At 49.2% G+C, this 21,065-nt stretch overlaps 1 protein-coding gene across 2 annotated transcripts in view; it reads right to left on the bottom strand.

The window, feature by feature from the left end:
- The window catches only part of agk (acylglycerol kinase), a 29,832-nt gene that overhangs the window by 4,374 nt on the left and 4,393 nt on the right, over positions 1–21,065 (bottom strand). For both annotated transcript variants that reach the window (XM_031897499.1, NM_001097311.1), the window contains 11 exon segments: positions 20,067–20,106; positions 15,617–15,696; positions 13,814–13,889; positions 8,035–8,127; positions 7,759–7,791; positions 7,405–7,499; positions 3,921–3,990; positions 3,614–3,693; positions 1,484–1,541; positions 800–947; positions 611–708 (listed from right to left, as the gene is read on the bottom strand). In XM_031897499.1, coding sequence (XP_031753359.1) covers positions 611–708; positions 800–947; positions 1,484–1,541; positions 3,614–3,693; positions 3,921–3,990; positions 7,405–7,499; positions 7,759–7,791; positions 8,035–8,127; positions 13,814–13,889; positions 15,617–15,696; positions 20,067–20,106 — 871 coding nt within the window.

Genomic DNA, 21,065 nt, shown 5'->3' with positions numbered 1-21,065 from the left:
ATTTATACATATGGGTAGGGGGTGCCATAGTGTTTCCCTTAGACAGTACAGTATGGGGGTACAGCTTATTGTGTGCCCAGAACATTCCTTCTCTGTATATTTGTATTTATACATATGGGTAGGAGGTGCCATAGTGTTTCCCTTAGACAGTACAGTATGGGGGTACAGCTTATTGTGTGCCCAGAACATTCCTTCTCTGTATATTTGTATTTATACATATGGGTGGGAGGTGCCATAGTGTTTCCTTCAGACAGTACAGTATGGGGGTACAGCTTATTGTGTGCCCAGAACATTCCTTCTCTGTATATTTGTATTTATACATATGGGTAGGGGGTGCCATAGTGTTTCCCTTAGACAGTACAGTATGGGGGTACAGCTTATTGTGTGCCCAGAACATTCCTTCTCTGTATATTTGTATTTATACATATGGGTAGGGGGTGCCATAGTGTTTCCCTTAGACAGTACAGTATGGGGGTACAGCTTATTGTGTGCCCAGAACATTCCTTCTCTGTATATTTGTATTTATACATATGGGTAGGAGGTGCCATAGTGTTTCCCTCAGACAGTACAGTATGGGGGTACAGCTTATGTATGTGTATATGGCTCTTACCATGAGGTCAGGCTGATGGTTCTCAGTGGTGATGGAAACTTCGACAGCAGAGAGCTGGGCTTCTTCCCAGGGTTCTGGGACGGGTTCAGCAGGAACCTCTGTAAGACACAGTGGGTTCAATAGGTTGGGTATCACTGGGCCAGTAACACCAGTACATGCCATAGGATACCAGTGAATGAAAGCACTTACCGACTTTTGGGGGTGACCAATAAAGAGCCAGCCTCCGATATATCCTGACATGCAGAGGGGGGCGAGTTGGTTTCTGCTCTGGCTCCTCCGGGGGGCGCTCCGCTGGGCCGAGGTACAAGATGGAGGCCTGGTGTTGCTGGGGCCACTCCTGTACGAGATCAGCAAAGCGCAGAAATTTAATTGCAGGAATCCAAAAGCTTCTAGTATGTTATAGAATGGCCTATTCTAAGCAACTTTTCAATTGGTCTTCAGCTTTCAAATGGGGGTCACTGACCCCGGCAGCCAAAGACTATTGCTCTGTGAGGCTCCAGTTTTATTGTTATTGTTACTTTTTAACTTCTTTTTCTCTTCAGCCCCTCCCCTATTCATATACCCATCTCTCATTCAAACCACTCTCTGGTTACTAAGGTAATTTGGCCCCTAGCAACCAGATAGCTCCTGAACAAAAATGTGAAATAACTTGAAAAATACAAATAATAAAAAATGAAGACCAATTGCAAATGGTCTCAGAATATTACTCTCTACATCATACTAAAGGTAAATAACCCATTTAACCTTATAGTAGAATGAGCAACCCCAGGTTCTAGAAGGGGAATGTATAGGACAAACTACCCCAGCTGAAATACTTTATTCCTGCAGTCGGATCTGTGGCTATAAAATCAGCCAGAACATGTTATTAAATACCTTTAATGCACTGAACATATGAGCCGCTCTGGCCTTCAGGGGCCCAAGATACCAGTACCTGTAATCAGAACCAGAGAGAGAGAGAATCAGTAACACCTCATTCACTAAATTATACATCAGAGACCAGTCTCCCTGCTATAGTTCCAGGGGTACCCAGGGCACAAATAAGCACTCACCCCAAATCCCCCCCTAACTGGCCTTCAGGCTGGGCCCCCTTAGCCCATAACAAGGTTACAGATATATAGAAACATTGGGGTAACAGTCACCCCGCTATAGTTCCAGGGGTACCCAGGGCACAAATAAGCACTCACCCCAAATCCCCCCCTAACTGGCCTTCAGGCTGGGCCCCCTTAGCCCATAACAAGGTTACAGATATATAGAAACATTGGGGTAACAGTCACCCCGCTATAGTTCCAGGGGTACCCAGGGCACAAATAAGCACTCACCCCAAATCCCCCCCTAACTGGCCTTCAGGCTGGGCCCCCTTAGCCCATAACAAGGTTACAGATATATAGAAACATTGGGGTAACAGTCACCCCGCTATAGTTCCAGGGGTACCCAGGGCACAAATAAGCACTCACCCCAAATCCCCCCCTAACTGGCCTTCAGGCTGGGCCCCCTTAGCCCATAACAAGGTTACAGATATATAGAAACATTGGGGTAACAGTCACCCCGCTATAGTTCCAGGGGTACCCAGGGCACAAATAAGCACTCACCCCAAATCCCCCCCTAACTGGCCTTCAGGCTGGGCCCCCTTAGCCCATAACAAGGTTACAGATATATAGAAACATTGGGGTGCATCAGTGAGGGGTCAGTAGGAGACGGGGTGCATCAGTGAGGGGTCGGGAGGAGACGGGGTGCATCAGTGAGGGGTCAGTAGGAGACGGGGTGCATCAGTGAGGGGTCGGGAGGAGACGGGGTGCATCAGTGAGGGGTCGGGAGGAGACGGGGTGCATCAGTGAGGGGTCGGGAGGAGACGGGGTGCATCAGTGAGGGGTCGGTAGGAGACGGGGTGCATCAGTGAGGGGTCGGGAGGAGACGGGGTGCATCAGTGAGGGGTCGGTAGGAGACGGGGTGCATCAGTGAGGGGTCGGGAGGAGACGGGGTGCATCAGTGAGGGGTCGGGAGGAGACGGGGTGCATCAGTGAGGGGTCGGGAGGAGACGGGGTGCATCAGTGAGGGGTCGGGAGGAGACGGGGTGCATCAGTGAGGGGTCGGTAGGAGACGGGGTGCATCAGTGAGGGGTCGGGAGGAGACGGGGTGCATCAGTGAGGGGTCGGGAGGAGAGGGGGTGCATCAGTGAGGGGTCGGGAGGAGACGGGGTGCATCAGTGAGGGGTCGGGAGGAGACGGGGTGCATCAGTGAGGGGTCGGGAGGAGAGGGGGTGCATCAGGAAGAAGCACACAGTTCCTACAATCCCCCATGTTTTCGGGGGAAATATTTCATCCCAATTAAAGCAGCAGCCAAGTCCAGATAAAGGGAAACTAAACTTGTGTCGGTGCCCAAACCAACTAATGTGTTCTTGTAGGATAAGGGGCCCGAGGAGCCGGGATTGGACTGTTTGGGCAGAGCTTGACATCCTCTCAGGAATGAAGTTATTTTCAGCCGTGATTAATGGACGAGTAACTCACATCACTTACAGAAGCTCCAGCCTGAGAACCAACAGGTACTGAGCCTGTTACCATGGAAACAGGACACGACATGGAAAAAAAATGACAGCTCCCATTACTGTTCCCATGGTTACTAATGATGCTAAAGTCCGGAACCAAAAAAAATAATTTGTTTCTTAAGAAACCGAATATTATAAAGGAGAAAGGCCCTGGGGGGCGGATGTTTAAGGGGAAGAGCAGGGTATTTCAGAATAAACGTGCCCCCCCATCCCCCCTGGGCGATCGTTAAAGGCATTTTATGAGTTATTAATAGTCTGGTGTAGATAGATTTGCTGATTTGTTGCCCCAGGTCAGCAAAGTAACTTGATGGTGCCGGGTCCCCCCAGCAAAAAAAAAAAAAGCATTCAGAGGGTCCCGGAGCACACTGATACCTACCTAGAACGACCTAACCGCCCACTAGAACAATTTATGGATAGTTCCTCAGGGAAAAGCCCGATATCCCAATGGGTAGGAGACTTACTTGCTGGCTTTCACTGAGGCATCCCGGTAGCTCCCCCATCGTATCCCCTGCATTGCAAACACAGGCTGATCTTGCTCCCCCTAGAGGCCAGGAAGAGAGAGACATGAGGTGAGTGTTCCTTGTGTATAGAACATTATAGAACATTAAGGGTAAAAGAAAAGTCTTCACAAATGCATGATGGTGGGGTAATGACTTCCCTCCCCCCCACCCCAAGACCCCCGAGCATTGGGTGCCTCACATCTGCAACTGATATTCTTTTGCAATGCTGGGAAGCTCTACTAGTTACGCGCACTCGTTACACCCCTACCTTTATCTTAAGGACGTCAAGTGGAACAGTCTCTCCTTTAAGTATGGAAAGTGTGGCCTCTGTGATCTGCCTGGAATGATAAAATAACAAGAGAAGAGGAAACACTCATTTACACCAAGCTAAAGCGAGGCATGTCGCTCCCGGCTGTGGGATAGCAGGTATAGTAGAGAGAGATGGTGCCTATAGTAGCAGTGGGGGGATAATAGCCTCTGGGAAGGGACTGGGGCTGTGGGATAGCAGGTATAGTAGGGGAGAGATGGTGCCTATAGTAGCAGTGGGGGATAATAGCCTCTGGGAAGGGACTGGGGCTGTGGGATAGCAAGGTATAGTTAGGGAGAGATGGTGCCTATAGTAGCAGTGGGGGATAATAGCCTCTGGGAAGGGACTGGGGCTGTGGGATAGCAGGTATAGTAGGGAGAGATGGTGCCTATAGTAGCAGTGGGGGGATAATAGCCCTCTGGGAAGGGAACTGGGCTGTGGGATGAGCAGGTTATAGTAGGGAGAGATGGTGGCATATAGTAGCAGTGGGGGATAATAGCCTCTGGGAAGGGACTGGGGCTGTGGGATAGCAGGTATAGTAGGGAGAGATGGGTGCCTATAGTAGCAGTGGGATAATAGCCTCTGGGAAGGGACTGGGGCTGTGGGATAGCAGGTATAGTAGGGGAGAGATGGTGCCTATAGTAGCAGTGGGGGGATAATAGCCTCTGGGAAGGGACTGGGGCTGTGGGATAGCAGGTATAGTAGGGAGAGATGGTGCCATATAGTAGCAGTGGGGGATAATAGCCTCTGGGAAGGGACTGGGGGCTGTGGGATAGCAGGTATAGTAGGGGAGAGATGGTGCCTATAGTAGCAGTGGGGGATAATAGCCTCTGGGAAGGACTGGGGCTGTGGGATAGCAGGTATAGTAGGGAGAGATGGTTGCCTATAGTAGCAGTGGGGGATAATAGCCTCTGGGAAGGGACTGGGGCTGTGGGATAGCAGGTATAGTAGGGAGAGATGGTGCCTATAGTAGCAGTGGGGATAATAGCCTCTGGGAAGGGACTGGGGCTGTGGGATAGCAGGTATAGTAGGGAGAGATGGTGCCATAGTACAGTGGGGGGATAATAGCCTCTGGGAAGGGACTGGGGCTGTGGGATAGCAGGTATAGTAGGGAGAGATGGTGCCTATAGTAGCAGTGGGGGAAGCCTGGGGGGGTGGGATAGCAGGTAGGGGGGCCTATGGCGGGGGAATAGGCCTGGGAGGACTGGGGCTGTGGGATAGCAGGTATAGTAGGGAGAGATGGTGCCTATAGTAGCAGTGGGGGATAATAGCCTCTGGGAAGGGACTGGGGCTGTGGGATAGCAGGTATAGTAGGGAGAGATGGTGCCTATAGTAGCAGTGGGGGATAATAGCCTCTGGGAAGGGACTGGGGCTGTGGGATAGCAGGTATAGTAGGGAGAGATGGTGCCTATAGTAGCAGTGGGGGGATAATAGCCTCTGGGAAGGGACTGGGGCTGTGGGATAGCAGGTATAGTAGGGAGAGATGGTGCCTATAGTAGCAGTGGGATAATAGCCTCTGGGAAGGGACTGGGGCTGTGGGATAGCAGGTTATAGTAGGGAGAGATGGTGCCTATAGTAGCAGTGGGGGATAATAGCCTCTGGGAAGGGACTGGGGCTGTGGGATAGCAGGTATAGTAGGGAGAGATGGTGCCTATAGTAGCAGTGGGGGGATAATAGCTCTGGAAGGGACTGGGGCTGTGGGATAGCAGGTATAGTAGGGAGAGATGGTGCCTATAGTAGCAGTGGGGGGATAATAGCCTCTGGGAAGGGACTGGGGCTGTGGGATAGCAGGTTATAGTAGGGAGAGATGGTGCCTATAGAGCAGTGGGATAAGCCTGGAAGGCTGGGGGATAGCATAGGCCTCGTGGGAAGGGACTGGGGCTGTGGGATAGCAGATATAGTAGGGAGAGATGGTGCCTATAGTAGCAGTGGGGGATAATAGCCTCTGGGAAGGGACTGGGGCTGTGGGATAGCACATATAGTAGGGAGAGATGGTGCCTATAGTAGCAGTGGGGGGATAATAGTCTCTGGGAAGGGACTGGGGCTGTGGGATAGCAGGTATAGTAGGGAGAGATGGTGCCTATAGTAACAGTGGGGGGATAATAGTCTCTGGGAAGGGACTGGGGCTGTGGGATAGCAGGTATAGTAGGGAGAGATGGTGCCTATAGTAACAGTGGGGGGATAATAGCCTCTGGGAAGGGACTGGGGCTGTGGGATAGCAGGTATAGTAGGGAGAGATGGTGCCTATAGTAGCAGTGGGGGGATAATAGCCTCTGGGAAGGGACTGGGGCTGTGGGATAGCAGGTATAGTAGGGAGAGATGGTGCCTATAGTAGCAGTGGGGGATAATAGTCTCTGGGAAGGGACTGGGCTGTGGGATAGCAGGTATAGTAGGGAGAGATGGGTGCCTATAGTAGCAGTGGGGGGATAATAGCCTCTGGGAAGGGACTGGGGCTGTGGGATAGCAGGTATAGTAGGGAGAGATGGTGCCTATAGTAGCAGTGGGGGGATAATAGCCTCTGGGAAGGGACTGGGGCTGTGGGATAGCAGGTATAGTAGGGAGAGATGGTGCCTATAGTAACAGTGGGGGGATAATAGCCTCTGGGAAGGACTGGGGCTGTGGGATAGCAGTATAGTAGGGAGAGATGGTACCTATAGTAGCAGTGGGGGGATAATAGCCTCTGGGAAGGGACTGGGGCTGTGGGATAGCAGGTATAGTAGGGAGAGATGGTGCCTATAGTAACAGTGGGCGGGATAATAGCCTCTGGGAAGGGGACTGGGGCTGTGGGATAGCAGGTATAGTAGGGAGAGATGGTGCCTATAGTAGCAGTGGGATAATAGCCTCTGGGAAGGGACTGGGGCTGTGGGATAGCAGGTATAGTAGGGAGAGATGGTGCCTATAGTAGCAGTGGGGGATAATAGCCTCTGGGAAGGGACTGGGGCTGTGGGATAGCACATATAGTAGGGAGAGATGGTGCCTATAGTAGCAGTGGGGGGATAATAGTCTCTGGGAAGGGACTGGGGCTGTGGGATAGCAGGTATAGTAGGGAGAGATGGTGCCTATAGTAGCAGTGGGGGGATAATAGCCTCTGGGAAGGGACTGGGGCTGTGGGATAGCAGGTATAGTAGGGAGAGATGGTGCCTATAGTAGCAGTGGGGGGATAATAGCCTCTGGGAAGGGACTGGGGCTGTGGGATAGCAGGTATAGTAGGGAGAGATGGTGCCTATAGTAACAGTGGGGGGATAATAGCCTCTGGGAAGGGACTGGGGCTGTGGGATAGCATATCAGTCAGTGTTGTACTGGGTCCCCTATATGTTCTGGGCCCCCCATCAGCCCCCCTCTGTATCTATGCCCCCTGAGAGAAGGTAGCCTCAATCCATTATCTGCCCAGTAAACATGTAAGTTTGCTTACAAATATGAAACACAAAGAAGATTTTCTACTTACTGGACCTTATTCTCCCTTTCAGGATAGAGGGTCCGACTGAGTGTGTTGGTGCCTCCCAGAGGGATGAATCCGATGGGGACCTTACTGAAGGAGGCCTGGTGAGAGAACACAGCGTCAGCCCTAGGAATGCTCTGGCAAAATAATGGCATTGTGCAATATACAGAGAGGGAATGTTCTGGGCAGAATAAGCTCCATATGGCAGCTCCAACCCATATTTTTAAGACAGAGCCACAATAAGGAAGGAACCAGAACGTAATGCAGATAATTTAGTGCAGACTCAGAGGGGGTCGATGGGTGGGGCAGTAGGTACAGTGGGTTCCATGTTCCACCAACAACAGGGAACGTTCCGCGTACCTGATCCTCTCTGCGTAGGAGCCCCGTGATAACCTGAAATAAACAGAAGAGGGTGTTCTTTATTGTTCCAAGCCATCGGCTTTACTGAGCATAATACTCCACTAATCTATATCTGTCTGTCCTCAACATTCCCCATCAGCTCCCATAGCCCTCCTGTATTGTTACAGGTCCTGCCCGCTGTGCTTGGTGTCAGTATGGGCACAGTATGGGCACAGTATGGGTACAAACAGCCATCCCATAGTCCTGTACCCTGGGTAGGAAGGCTCCACTACTCACCTCTTGCAGAGTTCCATCCCCTCCAGCAACAATGATCAGATCAGTCTTTTCCATGAGTTCCAGCAGCTTCTTTGCCTGCCCTTCATAATCTGTCTGTGAGGTATCAATAAAGGTATGTATAAATACACATATACAGAGAAGGAATGTTCTGGGCACACAATAAGCTGTACCCCCATACTGTACTGTCTAAGGGAAACACTATGGCACCCCCTACCCATATGTATAAATACAAATATACAGAGAGGGAATGTTCTGGGCACACAATAAGCTGTACCCCCATACTGTACTGTCTAAGGGAAACACTATGGCACCCCCTACCCATATGTATAAATACACATATACAGAGAAGGAATGTTCTGGGCACACAATAAGCTGTACCCCCATACTGTACTGTCTAAGGGAAACACTATGGCACCCCCTACCCATATGTATAAATACAAATATACAGAGAAGGAATGTTCTGGGCACACAATAAGCTGTACCCCCATACTGTACTGTCTAAGGGAAACACTATGGCACCCCCTACCCATATGTATAAATACAAATATACAGAGAGGGAATGTTCTGGGCACACAATAAGCTGTACCCCCATACTGTACTGTCTAAGGGAAACACTATGGCACCCCCTACCCATATGTATAAATACACATATACAGAGAGGGAATGTTCTGGGCACACAATAAGCTGTACCCCCATACTGTACTGTCTAAGGGAAACACTATGGCACCCCCTACCCATATGTATAAATACAAATATACAGAGAGGGAATGTTCTGGGCACACAATAAGCTGTACCCCCATACTGTACTGTCTAAGGGAAACACTATGGCACCCCCTACCCATATGTATAAATACAAATATACAGAGAAGGAATGTTCTGGGCACACAATAAGCTGTACCCCCATACTGTACTGTCTAAGGGAAACACTATGGCACCCCCTACCCATATGTATAAATACAAATATACAGAGAAGGAATGTTCTGGGCACACAATAAGCTGTACCCCCATACTGTACTGTCTAAGGGAAACACTATGGCACCCCCTACCCATATGTATAAATACAAATATACAGAGAAGGAATGTTCTGGGCACACAATAAGCTGTACCCCCATACTGTACTGTCTAAGGGAAACACTATGGCACCCCCTACCCATATGTATAAATACACATATACAGAGAGGGAATGTTCTGGGCACACAATAAGCTGTACCCCCATACTGTACTGTCTAAGGGAAACACTATGGCACCCCCTACCCATATGTATAAATACAAATATACAGAGAAGGAATGTTCTGGGCACACAATAAGCTGTACCCCCATACTGTACTGTCTAAGGGAAACACTATGGCACCCCCTACCCATATGTATAAATACAAATATACAGAGAAGGAATGTTCTGGGCACATATCCTCACAACATCGAACAGAAAGGACATTTTTTCATGCCATTTTCATTGGGTGACTTCCCAGATAAATCTCCTGCCTCTCCCCGCACCCCGCGCTTTATTGCAACACACAGAGGAAAGCATTGTTCCCCAGCATTATCTAAAGACTGCACATTTCTACCCACAATCCTCTAGGAGGGCTACTGCTATTTTTGTATAATAATCAGCAATCTGTAAAATGAAAATAGATGTGGGGTAATTAGCGGCCGCATTGCTAATCACAGCCCTTTATCCTGAGCTGTCACAGCAATCCTGTCTCTCACCTGTCTGAGCCAACGCGGCCGGCTACCTGTCTAAAGTCCATATAGCAAGTCTGTGGCCACCCCCTCTCCCCCTGCACACAAAGTACCCCTCCCCAGATACCCAGGGAACCCACTGTACCTACTGCCCCCCCTCTCCCCCTGCACACAAAGTACCCCTCCCCAGATACCCAGGGAACCCACTGTACCTACTGCCCCCCCCTCTCCCCCTGCACACAAAGTACCCCCCCAGATACCCAGGGAACCCACTGTACCTACTGCCCCCCCTCTCCCCCTGCACACAAAGTACCCCTCCCCCAGAAACCCAGGGAACCCACTGTACCTACTGCCCCCCCTCTCCCCCTGCACACAAAGTACCCCCCCCAGATACCCAGGGAACCCACTGTACCTACTGCCCCCCCTCTCCCCCTGCACTCAAAGTACCCCCCCCAGATACCCAGGGAACCCACTGTACCTACTGCCCCCCCTCTCCCCCTGCACACAAAGTACCCCCCCAGATACCCAGGGAACCCACTGTACCTACTGCCTCCCCTCTCCCCCTGCACTCAAAGTACCCCCCCCCAGATACCCAGGGAACCCACTGTACCTACTGCCCCCCCTCTCCCCCTGCACACAAAGTACCCCCCCAGATACCCAGGGAACCCACTGTACCTACTGCCCCCCCTCTCCCCCTGCACTCAAAGTACCCCCCCCCCAGATACCCAGGGAACCCACTGTACCTACTGCCCCCCTCTCCCCCTGCACACAAAGTACCCCCCCAGATACCCAGGGAACCCACTGTACCTACTGCCCCCCCTCTCCCCCTGCACTCAAAGTACCCCCCCCAGATACCCAGGGAACCCACTGTACCTACTGCCCCCCCTCTCCCCCTGCACACAAAGTACCCCCCCAGATACCCAGGGAACCCACTGTACCTACTGCCCCTCCTCTCCCCCCTGCACACAAAGTACCCCTCCCCCAGATACCCAGGGAACCCACTGTACCTACTGCCCCCCCTCTCCCCCTGCACACAAAGTACCCCCCCCCAGATACCCAGGGAACCCACTGTACCTACTGCCCCCCCTCTCCCCCTGCACAAAAAGTACCCCTCCCCCAGATACCCAGGGAACCCACTGTACCTACTGCCCCCCCTCTCCCCCTGCACAAAAAGTACCCCCCCCAGATACCCAGGGAACCCACTGTACCTACTGCCCCCCCTCTCCCCCTGCACAAAAAGTACCCCCCCAGATACCCAGGGAAGCAATGGTTAAGTTGCCCCTATCTGCAAGTTCTCTCCCTGTTTAACATTCAGTGCAGGAGCGGATGAGCCAATTTGGGAGCAGGGGGGGGGGGGTACCGAACTGCTCTAATTAATCTGTAACACTTGATTGCATTTCCAATTCCCCAACCACTTCCTTCCATTTGCAATTTGCTTGGGTGAGTCGTAAAGGCACAGGCCGAAGCCGCCACTCCGACCTACAAACCCCATGATGCATCTCTTCCCGCGGGCGGATAATTCGGGATAATACAGGCATCTCATCTGGAATTTTAACCGCCATCTGGTTGCTAGGGTTTTGTGTACTTAGCAACCAGGCAGTGGTTTGCATAAAAGACTAGAATATGAATAGGAGGCGGCCTAAATAGAAAGATAAAAAATAAAAGTAACAAGTACAAGTAACAAGTAACAACAATAAAACTGGAGCCTCACAGAACAATAGGTTTTTGGCTGCCGGGGTCAGTGACCCCCATTTGAAAGCTGGGAAGATATAGAAGGCAAATAATTCAAAATCTATAAAAGTAAATAATGAAGACCAATTGCAAAGTTTATAGAAATAGGACAGGCTATAACATAACAAGCCATTGGCCCCTGAGGCTGTGATGAAAGTTGCTGCAGGGTTTGTGTTGAAGGAATATTAGACTGTAAGCTCCTGGGCAGCACGGCATGCCAGAGCACAGGGTACAATTTGCAATTGGTCTTCATTTTTTTTATTTACGATTTGTGGTTCTTGAATGATTAAGGTTTTTGTTTAGCATCTTTGAGTTTGGAAAGTAAGCAGCTATCTGGTTGCTAGGGTCCAAATGACTCTAGCAACCCGGCAGCAGTATAAATGAGAGCAAGGAATATGAACAGGAGAGGGTTATAATTAATAATAATGAGATATTAGCAGTTTTAGACTGCTCATACCAGCTTAGGAACTTAAGACAGCATTGCCTGAGCCTTTGTATGTGTTGCAGGACTACAGCTCCCAGAATGCCTTGTAGCACGGCAACAAGAGTTTACTTTTTTGTAAGGGAATCTGAGTTAAGTGTGTCAGCGCGGCAACAAATGTCGCCAATAGATCAGCGGCGTCTCCGGTGGGGTATAAGTGCTCCGAAGCCTCCATTTCTCATTGCGCCCCGGGGACTGGTTACAGTGACGGATAACTGGGCGCATCCGTGTTTTTCTCTTAATAGAGTTGGGCTCCTTCCAGGAACCAAAAGAAAGAATAAAACAAGCACCAACCAATTCTTCAAGATCTTTAGGAAAAAAGGACCTTTAATTAGGATTTAAGGGTAACGTGACTGAGGCTGCATCTATCTAAACAAAGCAGTCATGTACCTTCCAGCACAGGGGGGGTTAACCCTGCAGTAAGGTCCCTATCCCATCAGCCCCTGCCCCAGTGAGCTTACAATCTAAGGTCCCTATCCCATCAGCCCCTGCCCCAGTGAGCTTACACTCTAAGGTCCCTATCACATTCCCATCAGTCCCTGCCCCAGTGAGCTTACAATCTAAGGTCCCTATCCCATTCCCATCAGTCCCTGCCCCAGTGAGCTTACAATCTAAGGTCCCTATCCCATTCCCATCAGTCCCTGCCCCAGTGAGCTTACAATCTAAGGTCCCTATCCCATTCCCATCAGCCCCTGCCCCAGTGAGCTTACAATCTAAGGTCCCTATCCCATCAGCCCCTGCCCCAGTGAGCTTACACTCTAAGGTCCCTATCACATTCCCATCAGTCCCTGCCCCAGTGAGCTTACAATCTAAGGTCCCTATCCCATTCCCATCAGTCCCTGCCCCAGTGAGCTTACAATCTAAGGTCCCTATCCCATTCCCATCAGTCCCTGCCCCAGTGAGCTTACAATCTAAGGTCCCTATCCCATTCCCATCAGCCCCTGCCCCAGTGAGCTTACAATCTAAGGTCCCTATCACATTCCCATCAGTCCCTGCCCCAGTGAGCTTACAATCTAAGGTCCCTATCACATTCCCATCAGTCCCTGCCCCAGTGAGCTTACAATCTAAGGTCCCTATCCCATTCCCATCAGTCCCTGCCCCAGTGAGCTTACAATCTAAGGTCCCTATCACATTCCCATCAGTCCCTGCCCCAGTGAGCTTACAATCTAAGGTCCCTATCACATTCCCATCAGTCCCTGCCCCAGTGAGCTTACAATCTAAGGTCCCTATCCCATTCCCATCAGTCCCTGCCCCAGTGAGCTTACAATCTAAGGTCCCTATCACATTCCCATCAGTCCCTGCCCCAGTGAGCTTACAATCTAAGGTCCCTATCCCATTCCCATCAGTCCCTGCCCCAGTGAGCTTACAATCTAAGGTCCCTATCCCATTCCCATCAGCCCCTGCCCCAGTGAGCTTACAATCTAAGGCCCCTATCGCATTCCCATCAGTCCCTGCCCCAGTGAGCTTACAATCTAAGGTCCCTATCAAATTTCTATCAATCCCTGATACTGCCAGCCCTGAGCAAATGTACCACCTTACAGCACAGGGGGTTAACCCTGCAGTAAAGGGCTGTATCTGGTGCAAAAATAATACATCCCATTACAGCTTTGATTAACCAGCAGCACTCCATAGGCCAGCTGGGAACTGACCCTTACACAGCAGCCTTTTGCAATACGTCAAGAAGCAGCAACAACAGAAAATAATGATGCCCTGACCCGGGGAGGGAATCCCAGGGGGGAGTGGGGGAGCCGGCCGGCAGTTCTAGGAAAACTGTGTGTGGTTTATTGCTACTTTAAGCCACAACTTACCAAGATTTATATAACTTGCTGTCAATCAATGACTTTTCCATGTGATTTACCCGACCCAGTTGCCAACAAACCCACTCACCTTTACAACAGTGATGTCTATGCCGGCTAAATGTAGGACGGGGGCTGCGTTCTTCTCAAAGAGGGTCCTCGCTTTCCTGAAAAGGATAGAAATCATTAGTTTTTAACCCTTTACCTGCTTATCCATCACCTTTCGAAGCTAGGGAGGTCTTAATCATGTACAGGATAATTAGGTGAATTCATTGGGGTACAGTTCCCCTTTAAACCTATAAAAAATATGTAGTAATTGCAAATGATAAAGTCCATTAGCCTATAATGCCTAAATGGTTATTTACCCCCAAAAGTAATAAAGGCTACAGGTATGGGACCTGTTATCCAGAATGCTCAGGACCTGGGGTTTTCCAGATAAGGGGTCTTAAGTCTGCTAAAAATCATTCAAATATTGAATAAACCCAATAGGGCTGTTCTGCCCCAATAAGGGGTAATTATATCTTAGTTGGGATCAAGTACAGGTACTGTTTTATTATTACAGAGAAAAGGGAATCATTTAACCATTAAATAAACCCAATAGGGCTGTTCTGCCCCAATAAGGGGTAATTATATCTTAGTTGGGATCAAGTACAGGTACTGTTTTATTATTACAGAGAAAAGGGAATCATTTAACCATGAAATAAACCCAATAGGGCTGTTCTGCCCCAATAAGGGGTAATTATATCTTAGTTGGGATCAAGTACAGGTACTGTTTTATTATTACAGAGAAAAGGGAATCATTTAACCATTAAATAAACCCAATAGGGCTGTTCTGCCCCAATAAGGGGTAATTATATCTTAGTTGGGATCAAGTACAGGTACTGTTTTATTATTACAGAGAAAAGGGAATCATTTAACCATGAAATAAACCCAATAGGGCTGTTCTGCCCCAATAAGGGGTAATTATATCTTAGTTGGGATCAAGTACAGGTACTGTTTTATTATTACAGAGAAAAGGGAATCATTTAACCATTAAATAAACCCAATAGGGCTGTTCTGACCCCAATAAGGGGTAATTATATCTTAAGGGATAAGGGACCCCATACCTGTATTAAGATTGCCCAGTAGCAGCAACCCATAGCAACCAATAAGATGGTTGCTTTTACAGGTGACCAGTAACCTCTACCTGCTAATTGGTTGCTATGGGTTAATGCTTTGGGGCAAACAGTGCATTTTATTACATAAACCAAAACAATGGACAGGTGCAGGTAAGGAGTAGCTCCCCTTTAAAGCAGTATGGGGCAGACAGCGATATTCAGGCACAATTTGCAATTGGTCTTCTTTATCTTTTAGTCCAGCAGCTTGCCAACTTGGAATTCCGTGTGGTCCTAGCTGGTTGCTAGGATTCAATTTACTCTAGCGACCAGGCAGCTGTGTAACAAAACGGACTGGAAGATGAATAAGAAATAAAATTGCAGCCTCACAGAGTAATAGTTTTTGGCTGAGGGGACTAAAAGCTCTAAAAAGCAAAGACCAATTGAAAAGTTGATTTTTAAAGCTGAACCCCTATAACACCCCTAGTCTATTCCACTGCTCGGCGTATGGTCAGGCCCCAGGGATGCTTGTTGCCCCGCTGCCCAATCAATAGCCTGTCAATCAGCAGCACCAGAAATATCTGTCATCCTTATGGAAGAAATCAATTAGCGACAGGGGACCAATCAATACGAGGCAGTGTTTCCGGGTGGCCGAGTCCTTCCAGTTCACAGATCCACAGGTCTTGGCTATGGAGTTGTGGGAGAATATATTGGGGGGTACCGGGTGTTTAGTTTAATGCTGTTGGGGGCTGTTAGTTAACCCCCATGTGCTGTTATGATTATTCTGTGGTACAACTTACCCTTTACATGCCGCAGGGTTTAGAAACACAGTCGCTTTCTTTATTGCCGAATTGGGGAGAATCCGGTGGTTTCCAAACACCTAAAAAGGCAAAAAAAAAGTCTTTCAGGCTTTATGATATTAAACGCCACCCCATCCCCCCCACCAGCCAATAGGCTGTCTGAAGACTGGATCATAATAAAAGCAAATGCAGGGGGGGTCAAGTGAGCTTACAATCTAAGGTCCCTATCCCATTCCCATCAGTCCCTGCCCCAGTGAGCTTACAATCTAAGGTCCCTGTCCCATTCCCATCAGCCCCTGCCCCAGTGAGCTTACAATCTAAGGTCCCTATCCCATTCCCATCAGCCCCTGCCCCAGTGAGCTTACAATCTAAGGTCCCTATCCCATTCCCATCAGCCCCTGCCCCAGTGAGCTTACAATCTAAGGTCCCTATCCCATTCCCATCAGCCCCTGCCCCAGTGAGCTTACAATCTAAGGTCCCTATCCCATTCCCATCAGCCCCTGCCCCAGTGAGCTTACAATCTAAGGTCCCTATCACATTCCCATCAGTCCCTGCCCCAGTGATCTTACAATCTAAGGTCCCTATCACATTCCCATCAGTCCCTGCCCCAGTGAGCTTACAATCTAAGGTCCCTATCCCATTCCCATCAGCCCCTGCCCCAGTGAGCTTACAATCTAAGGGTCCCTATCCCATTCCCATCAGCCCCTGCCCCAGTGAGCTTACAATCTAAGGTCCCTATCCCATTCCCATCAGTCCCTGCCCCAGTGAGCTTACAATCTAAGGTCCCTATCACATTCCATCAGTCCCTGCCCCAGTGAGCTTACAATCTAAGGTCCCTATCCCATTCCCATCAGTCCCTGCCCCAGTGAGCTTACAATCTAAGGTCCCTATCCCATTCCCATCAGCCCCTGCCCCAGTGAGCTTACACTCTAAGGTCCCTATCACATTCCCATCAGTCCCTGCCCCAGTGAGCTTACAATCTAAGGTCCCTATCCCATTCCCATCAGTCCCTGCCCCAGTGAGCTTACAATCTAAGGTCCCTATCACATTCCCATCAGCCCCTGCCCCAGTGAGCTTACAATCTAAGGTCCCTATCACATTCCCATCAGTCCCTGCCCCAGTGGAGCTTACAATCTAAGGTCCCTATCCCATTCCCATCAGTCCCTGCCCCAGTGAGCTTACAATCTAAGGTCCCTATCACATTCCCATCGGCCCCTGGTACTGCCAGCCCTGAGCAAATATAAGAAAACTAAACCCCCAGAATGAACACTTAACCAGATAGTTTATATCATATAAAGGGACCTAAAGAATCTCCCCAAACTGGAATATATATATCAGTAAATATTGCCCTTTTACATCCTTTCCCTTAAGCCGCCATTTAGTGATGGGCTGTGTGCTCCCTCAGAGATCAGCTGACAGGAAGTGATGCAGCTCTAACTGTAACAGGAAGTAGTGTGGGAACAAAAGGCAGAACTCTGCCCATTCATTGGCTGATGGGGCCTAGCATGTATGTGTGCCTTGGCTTGTTTGTGTGCACTGTGATTCCTATGATCCCAGGGGGCGGCCCTTAGTACTTAAAATGGCCGTTTCCTATTTAAGATTACCCAATGGCACATACTTCATTTTATATGAAAATGGTTTATTTGGATGAAGCAGGGGGTTTTACATAGGGGCTGTTTATGCAATATATTTTTATAGAGACCTACACTGTTTGGGGGTATAGTTTCAGTTTAAAGGAACCCCACACAAACACAGGGGGACCATACAACACCTTGCAGCTCTACCCCCTTCTGTTGTCCAATATATATTAATTCCCCCCCCCATCTATATAACAAAAGCCTCGCTGGCTGCCAAACTGGAACTCTCTGCATTATCCTTTTGCTTAGTACGTGAAATCCCCTTTATGCAGCCTCCCCTGCATTTATAGCCGCCCGTATCAGGAGCTGGCAAGCCTGACCGAATGCTTCATTTTACTCCCAAATTGCAGCGCTCCGTATCTGCTGAGGTGGGGGAAAGGCGCATCCATCAAGCTCGGCCGGCACTGCCGGTTTTATTTGCTTCATTATTTTTCATGCAGAGGAGGACAAACAATAACCCTTAGAGCAAGAAGCACCGTGATTCACACAAACCCCAAGCCGTGGGCTCCCCTATATGCTTTATAGAACTGCTTGTAGTTATTATAGTATCCCATATATATATATACTGACATATCCCGCACTGCTGTAGAGAAATTACTTCATTGCCATCAGCCCCTGCCCCATTGAGCTTACAATCTAAGGTCCCTATCACATTCCCATCAGCCACTGCCCCAGTGAGCTTACAATATAAGGTCCCTATCCCATTCCCATCAGCCCCTGCCCCAGTGAGCTTACAATATAAGGTCCCTATCCCATTCCCATCAGCCCCTGCCCCAGTGAGCTTACAATCTAAGGTCCCTATCCCATTCCCATCAGCCCCTGCCCCAGTGAGCTTACAATCTAAGGTCCCTATCCCATTCCCATCAACCCCTGCCCCAGTGAGCTTACAATCTAAGGTCCCTATCCCATTCCCATCAGTCCCTGCCCCAGTGAGCTTACAATCTAAGGTCCCTATCACATTCCCATCAGCCCCTGCCCCAGTGAGCTTACAATCTAAGGCCCCTATCCCATTCCCATCAGTCTCTGCCCCAGTGAGCTTACAATCTAAGGTCCCTATCCCATTCCCATCAGTCTCTGCCCCAGTGAGCTTACAATCTAAGGTCCCTATCACATTCCCATCAGTCCCTGCCCCAGTGAGCTTACAATCTAAGGTCCCTATCCCATTCCCATCAGCCCCTGCCCCAGTGAGCTTACAATCTAAGGTCCCTATCCCATTCCCATCAGTCCCTGCCCCAGTGAGCTTACAATCTAAGGTCCCTATCCCATTCCCATCAGTCCCTGCCCCAGTGAGCTTACAATCTAAGGCCCGTATCCCATTCCCATCAGCCCCTGCCCCAGTGAGCTTACAGTCTAAGATCCCTATCCCATTCCCATCAGTCCCTGCCCCAGTGAGCTTACAATCTAAGGTCCCTATCACATTCCCATCAGTCCCTGCCCCAGTGAGCTTACAGTCTAAGGTCCCTATCGCATTCCCATCAGCCCCTGCCCCAGCGAGCTTACAGTCTAAGGTCCCTATCCCATTCCCATCAGCCCCTACCCCAGTGAGCTTACAATCTAAGGTCCCTATCCCATTCCCATCAGCCCCTGCCCCAGTGAGCTTACAATCTAAGGTCCCTATCCCATTCCCATCAGTCCCTGCCCCAGTGAGCTTACAATCTAAGGTCCCTATCACATTCCCATCAGCCCCTGCCCCAGTGAGCTTACAATCTAAGGTCCCTATCCCATTCCCATCAGTCCCTGCCCCAGTGAGCTTACAATCTAAGGTCCCTATCACATTCCCATCAGTCCCTGCCCCAGTGAGCTTACAATCTAAGGTCCCTATCACATTCCCATCAGCCCCTGCCCCAGCGAGCTTACAATCTAAGGTCCCTATCCCATTCCCATCAGCCCCTGCCCCAGTGAGCTTACAGTCTAAGATCTCTATCCCATTCCCATCAGCCCCTGCCCCAGTGAGCTTACAATCTACCCCACAGTTCGAGACCCAATAACCCAGCAGCTTGCCCTCTACTATCTGCATTCTCCTTACACAGACCTAAGAAGCTTATAAAGGCAAACCTCTCCAAAGTACTGTAGCTTCCCAACAGGAAGTCTAAACAGACGTTCAGTTCCACGAATCCTCTTTATTTTTCCCCAAACAAGAACTGCTCCAGCAGCCATTTTGAGACCATTGGCGCTCATTCTTGGAAAACAATGTTTTTTAAGTTTCACTTGAAACAGGGTAAAATAGAAAACAGAGATGGGATTAACTTCCCCTTGAATCTGGGTGAAACAGAAAGAACGTCTCCTTGAAAATGTGTCAAGGACAGGCTGTCACTGACTATTCTAAGCTTCCATAGGACTCAATGGTACAAAACATTAATATATCACAGCCGGCATTAAATCCAACTCCCACGCCAACCTCATTGTGCCGCTCCACCTCCCGAGCGACGGCGATCTCCTGATAAACGAGCCCCAATGTGGTTTAATGACTTGGCCGCTTTTCAGCTGCCCACGGGGGTTAATTGATAGTTCATCCGTGACCCCATTAAGGCGGTCGGCACGGAAACATCTCCGATATCGTGGGCTTGAGTTTCAGAGCGAGGGGCGACACCGGCGACCCTGGAGGAACCATCTGAATACACTAATGAGCATCTTTGTTAGGTGTAGGGAACCACACAGGCGCTCGCTGTATAAAGCGCCGACTAACGAGCATTAACGAGCCTTCTATGGAGACAAAGGGCGGCTGATTGGTGCGCCAGGATGATGGATTTAAGGTCCCTCGTTGGGTAATTGTGCTGGTGGGGGAAGCCGGGGAGTTGAAAGGGAACACTTACCTGCGCTTCTTCACATGCGGCTCTCCTCAGCAGGTTATCACTGTGGGGACAAGAAAAGGAAAATATGATCAACAGGTGTCTTTTCTCAACTTTATCTACTACGTCACTATCTAACCTGAACACATCAGATGCCATTGCCTATCAGGCACCTCTAATGACTGCAAAATATACCATTCCATATATACCCCCATACTGTACTGTCTAAGGGAAACACTATGGCACCCCCTACCCATATGTATAAATACAAATATACAGAGAGGGAATGTTCTGGGCACACAATAAGATGTACCCCCATACTGTACTGTCTAGGGCAAACACTATGGCACTTCCTACCCATATGTATAAATACAAATATACAGAGAAGGAATGTTCTGGGCACACAATAAGCTGTACCCCCATACTGTACTGTCTAAGGGAAACACTATGGCACCTCCTACCCATATGTATAAATACAAATATACAGAGAAGGAATGTTCTGGGCACACAATAAGCTGTACCCCCATACTGTACTGTCTAAGGGAAACACTATGGCACCCCCTACCCATATGTAAAAATACAAAATATACAGAGAAGGAATGTTCTGGGCACACAATAAGCTGTACCCCCATACTGTACTGTCTAAGGGAAACACTATGGCACCCCCTACCCATATGTATAAATACAAATATACAGAGAAGGAATGTTCTGGGCACACAATAAGCTGTACCCCCATACTGTACTTTCTAAGGGAAACACTATGGCACCCCCTACCCATATGTATAAATACAAATATACAGAGAAGGAATGTTCTGGGCACACAATAAGCTGTACCCCCATACTGTACTGTCTAAGGGAAACACTATGGCACCCCCTACCCATATGTATAAATACAAATATACAGAGAAGGAATGTTCTGGGCACACAATAAGCTGTACCCCCATACTGTACTGTCTAAGGGAAACACTATGGCACCCCCTACCCATATGTATAAATACAAATATACAGAGAAGGAATGCTCTG

This window comes from Xenopus tropicalis, chromosome 3, assembly GCF_000004195.4.
Source record: "Xenopus tropicalis strain Nigerian chromosome 3, UCB_Xtro_10.0, whole genome shotgun sequence".
Lineage (NCBI taxonomy): Eukaryota > Metazoa > Chordata > Amphibia > Anura > Pipidae > Xenopus > Xenopus tropicalis.
Note: the sequence above shows the minus strand (reverse complement) of the source record. Positions and strands in the feature narration are given on the sequence as shown.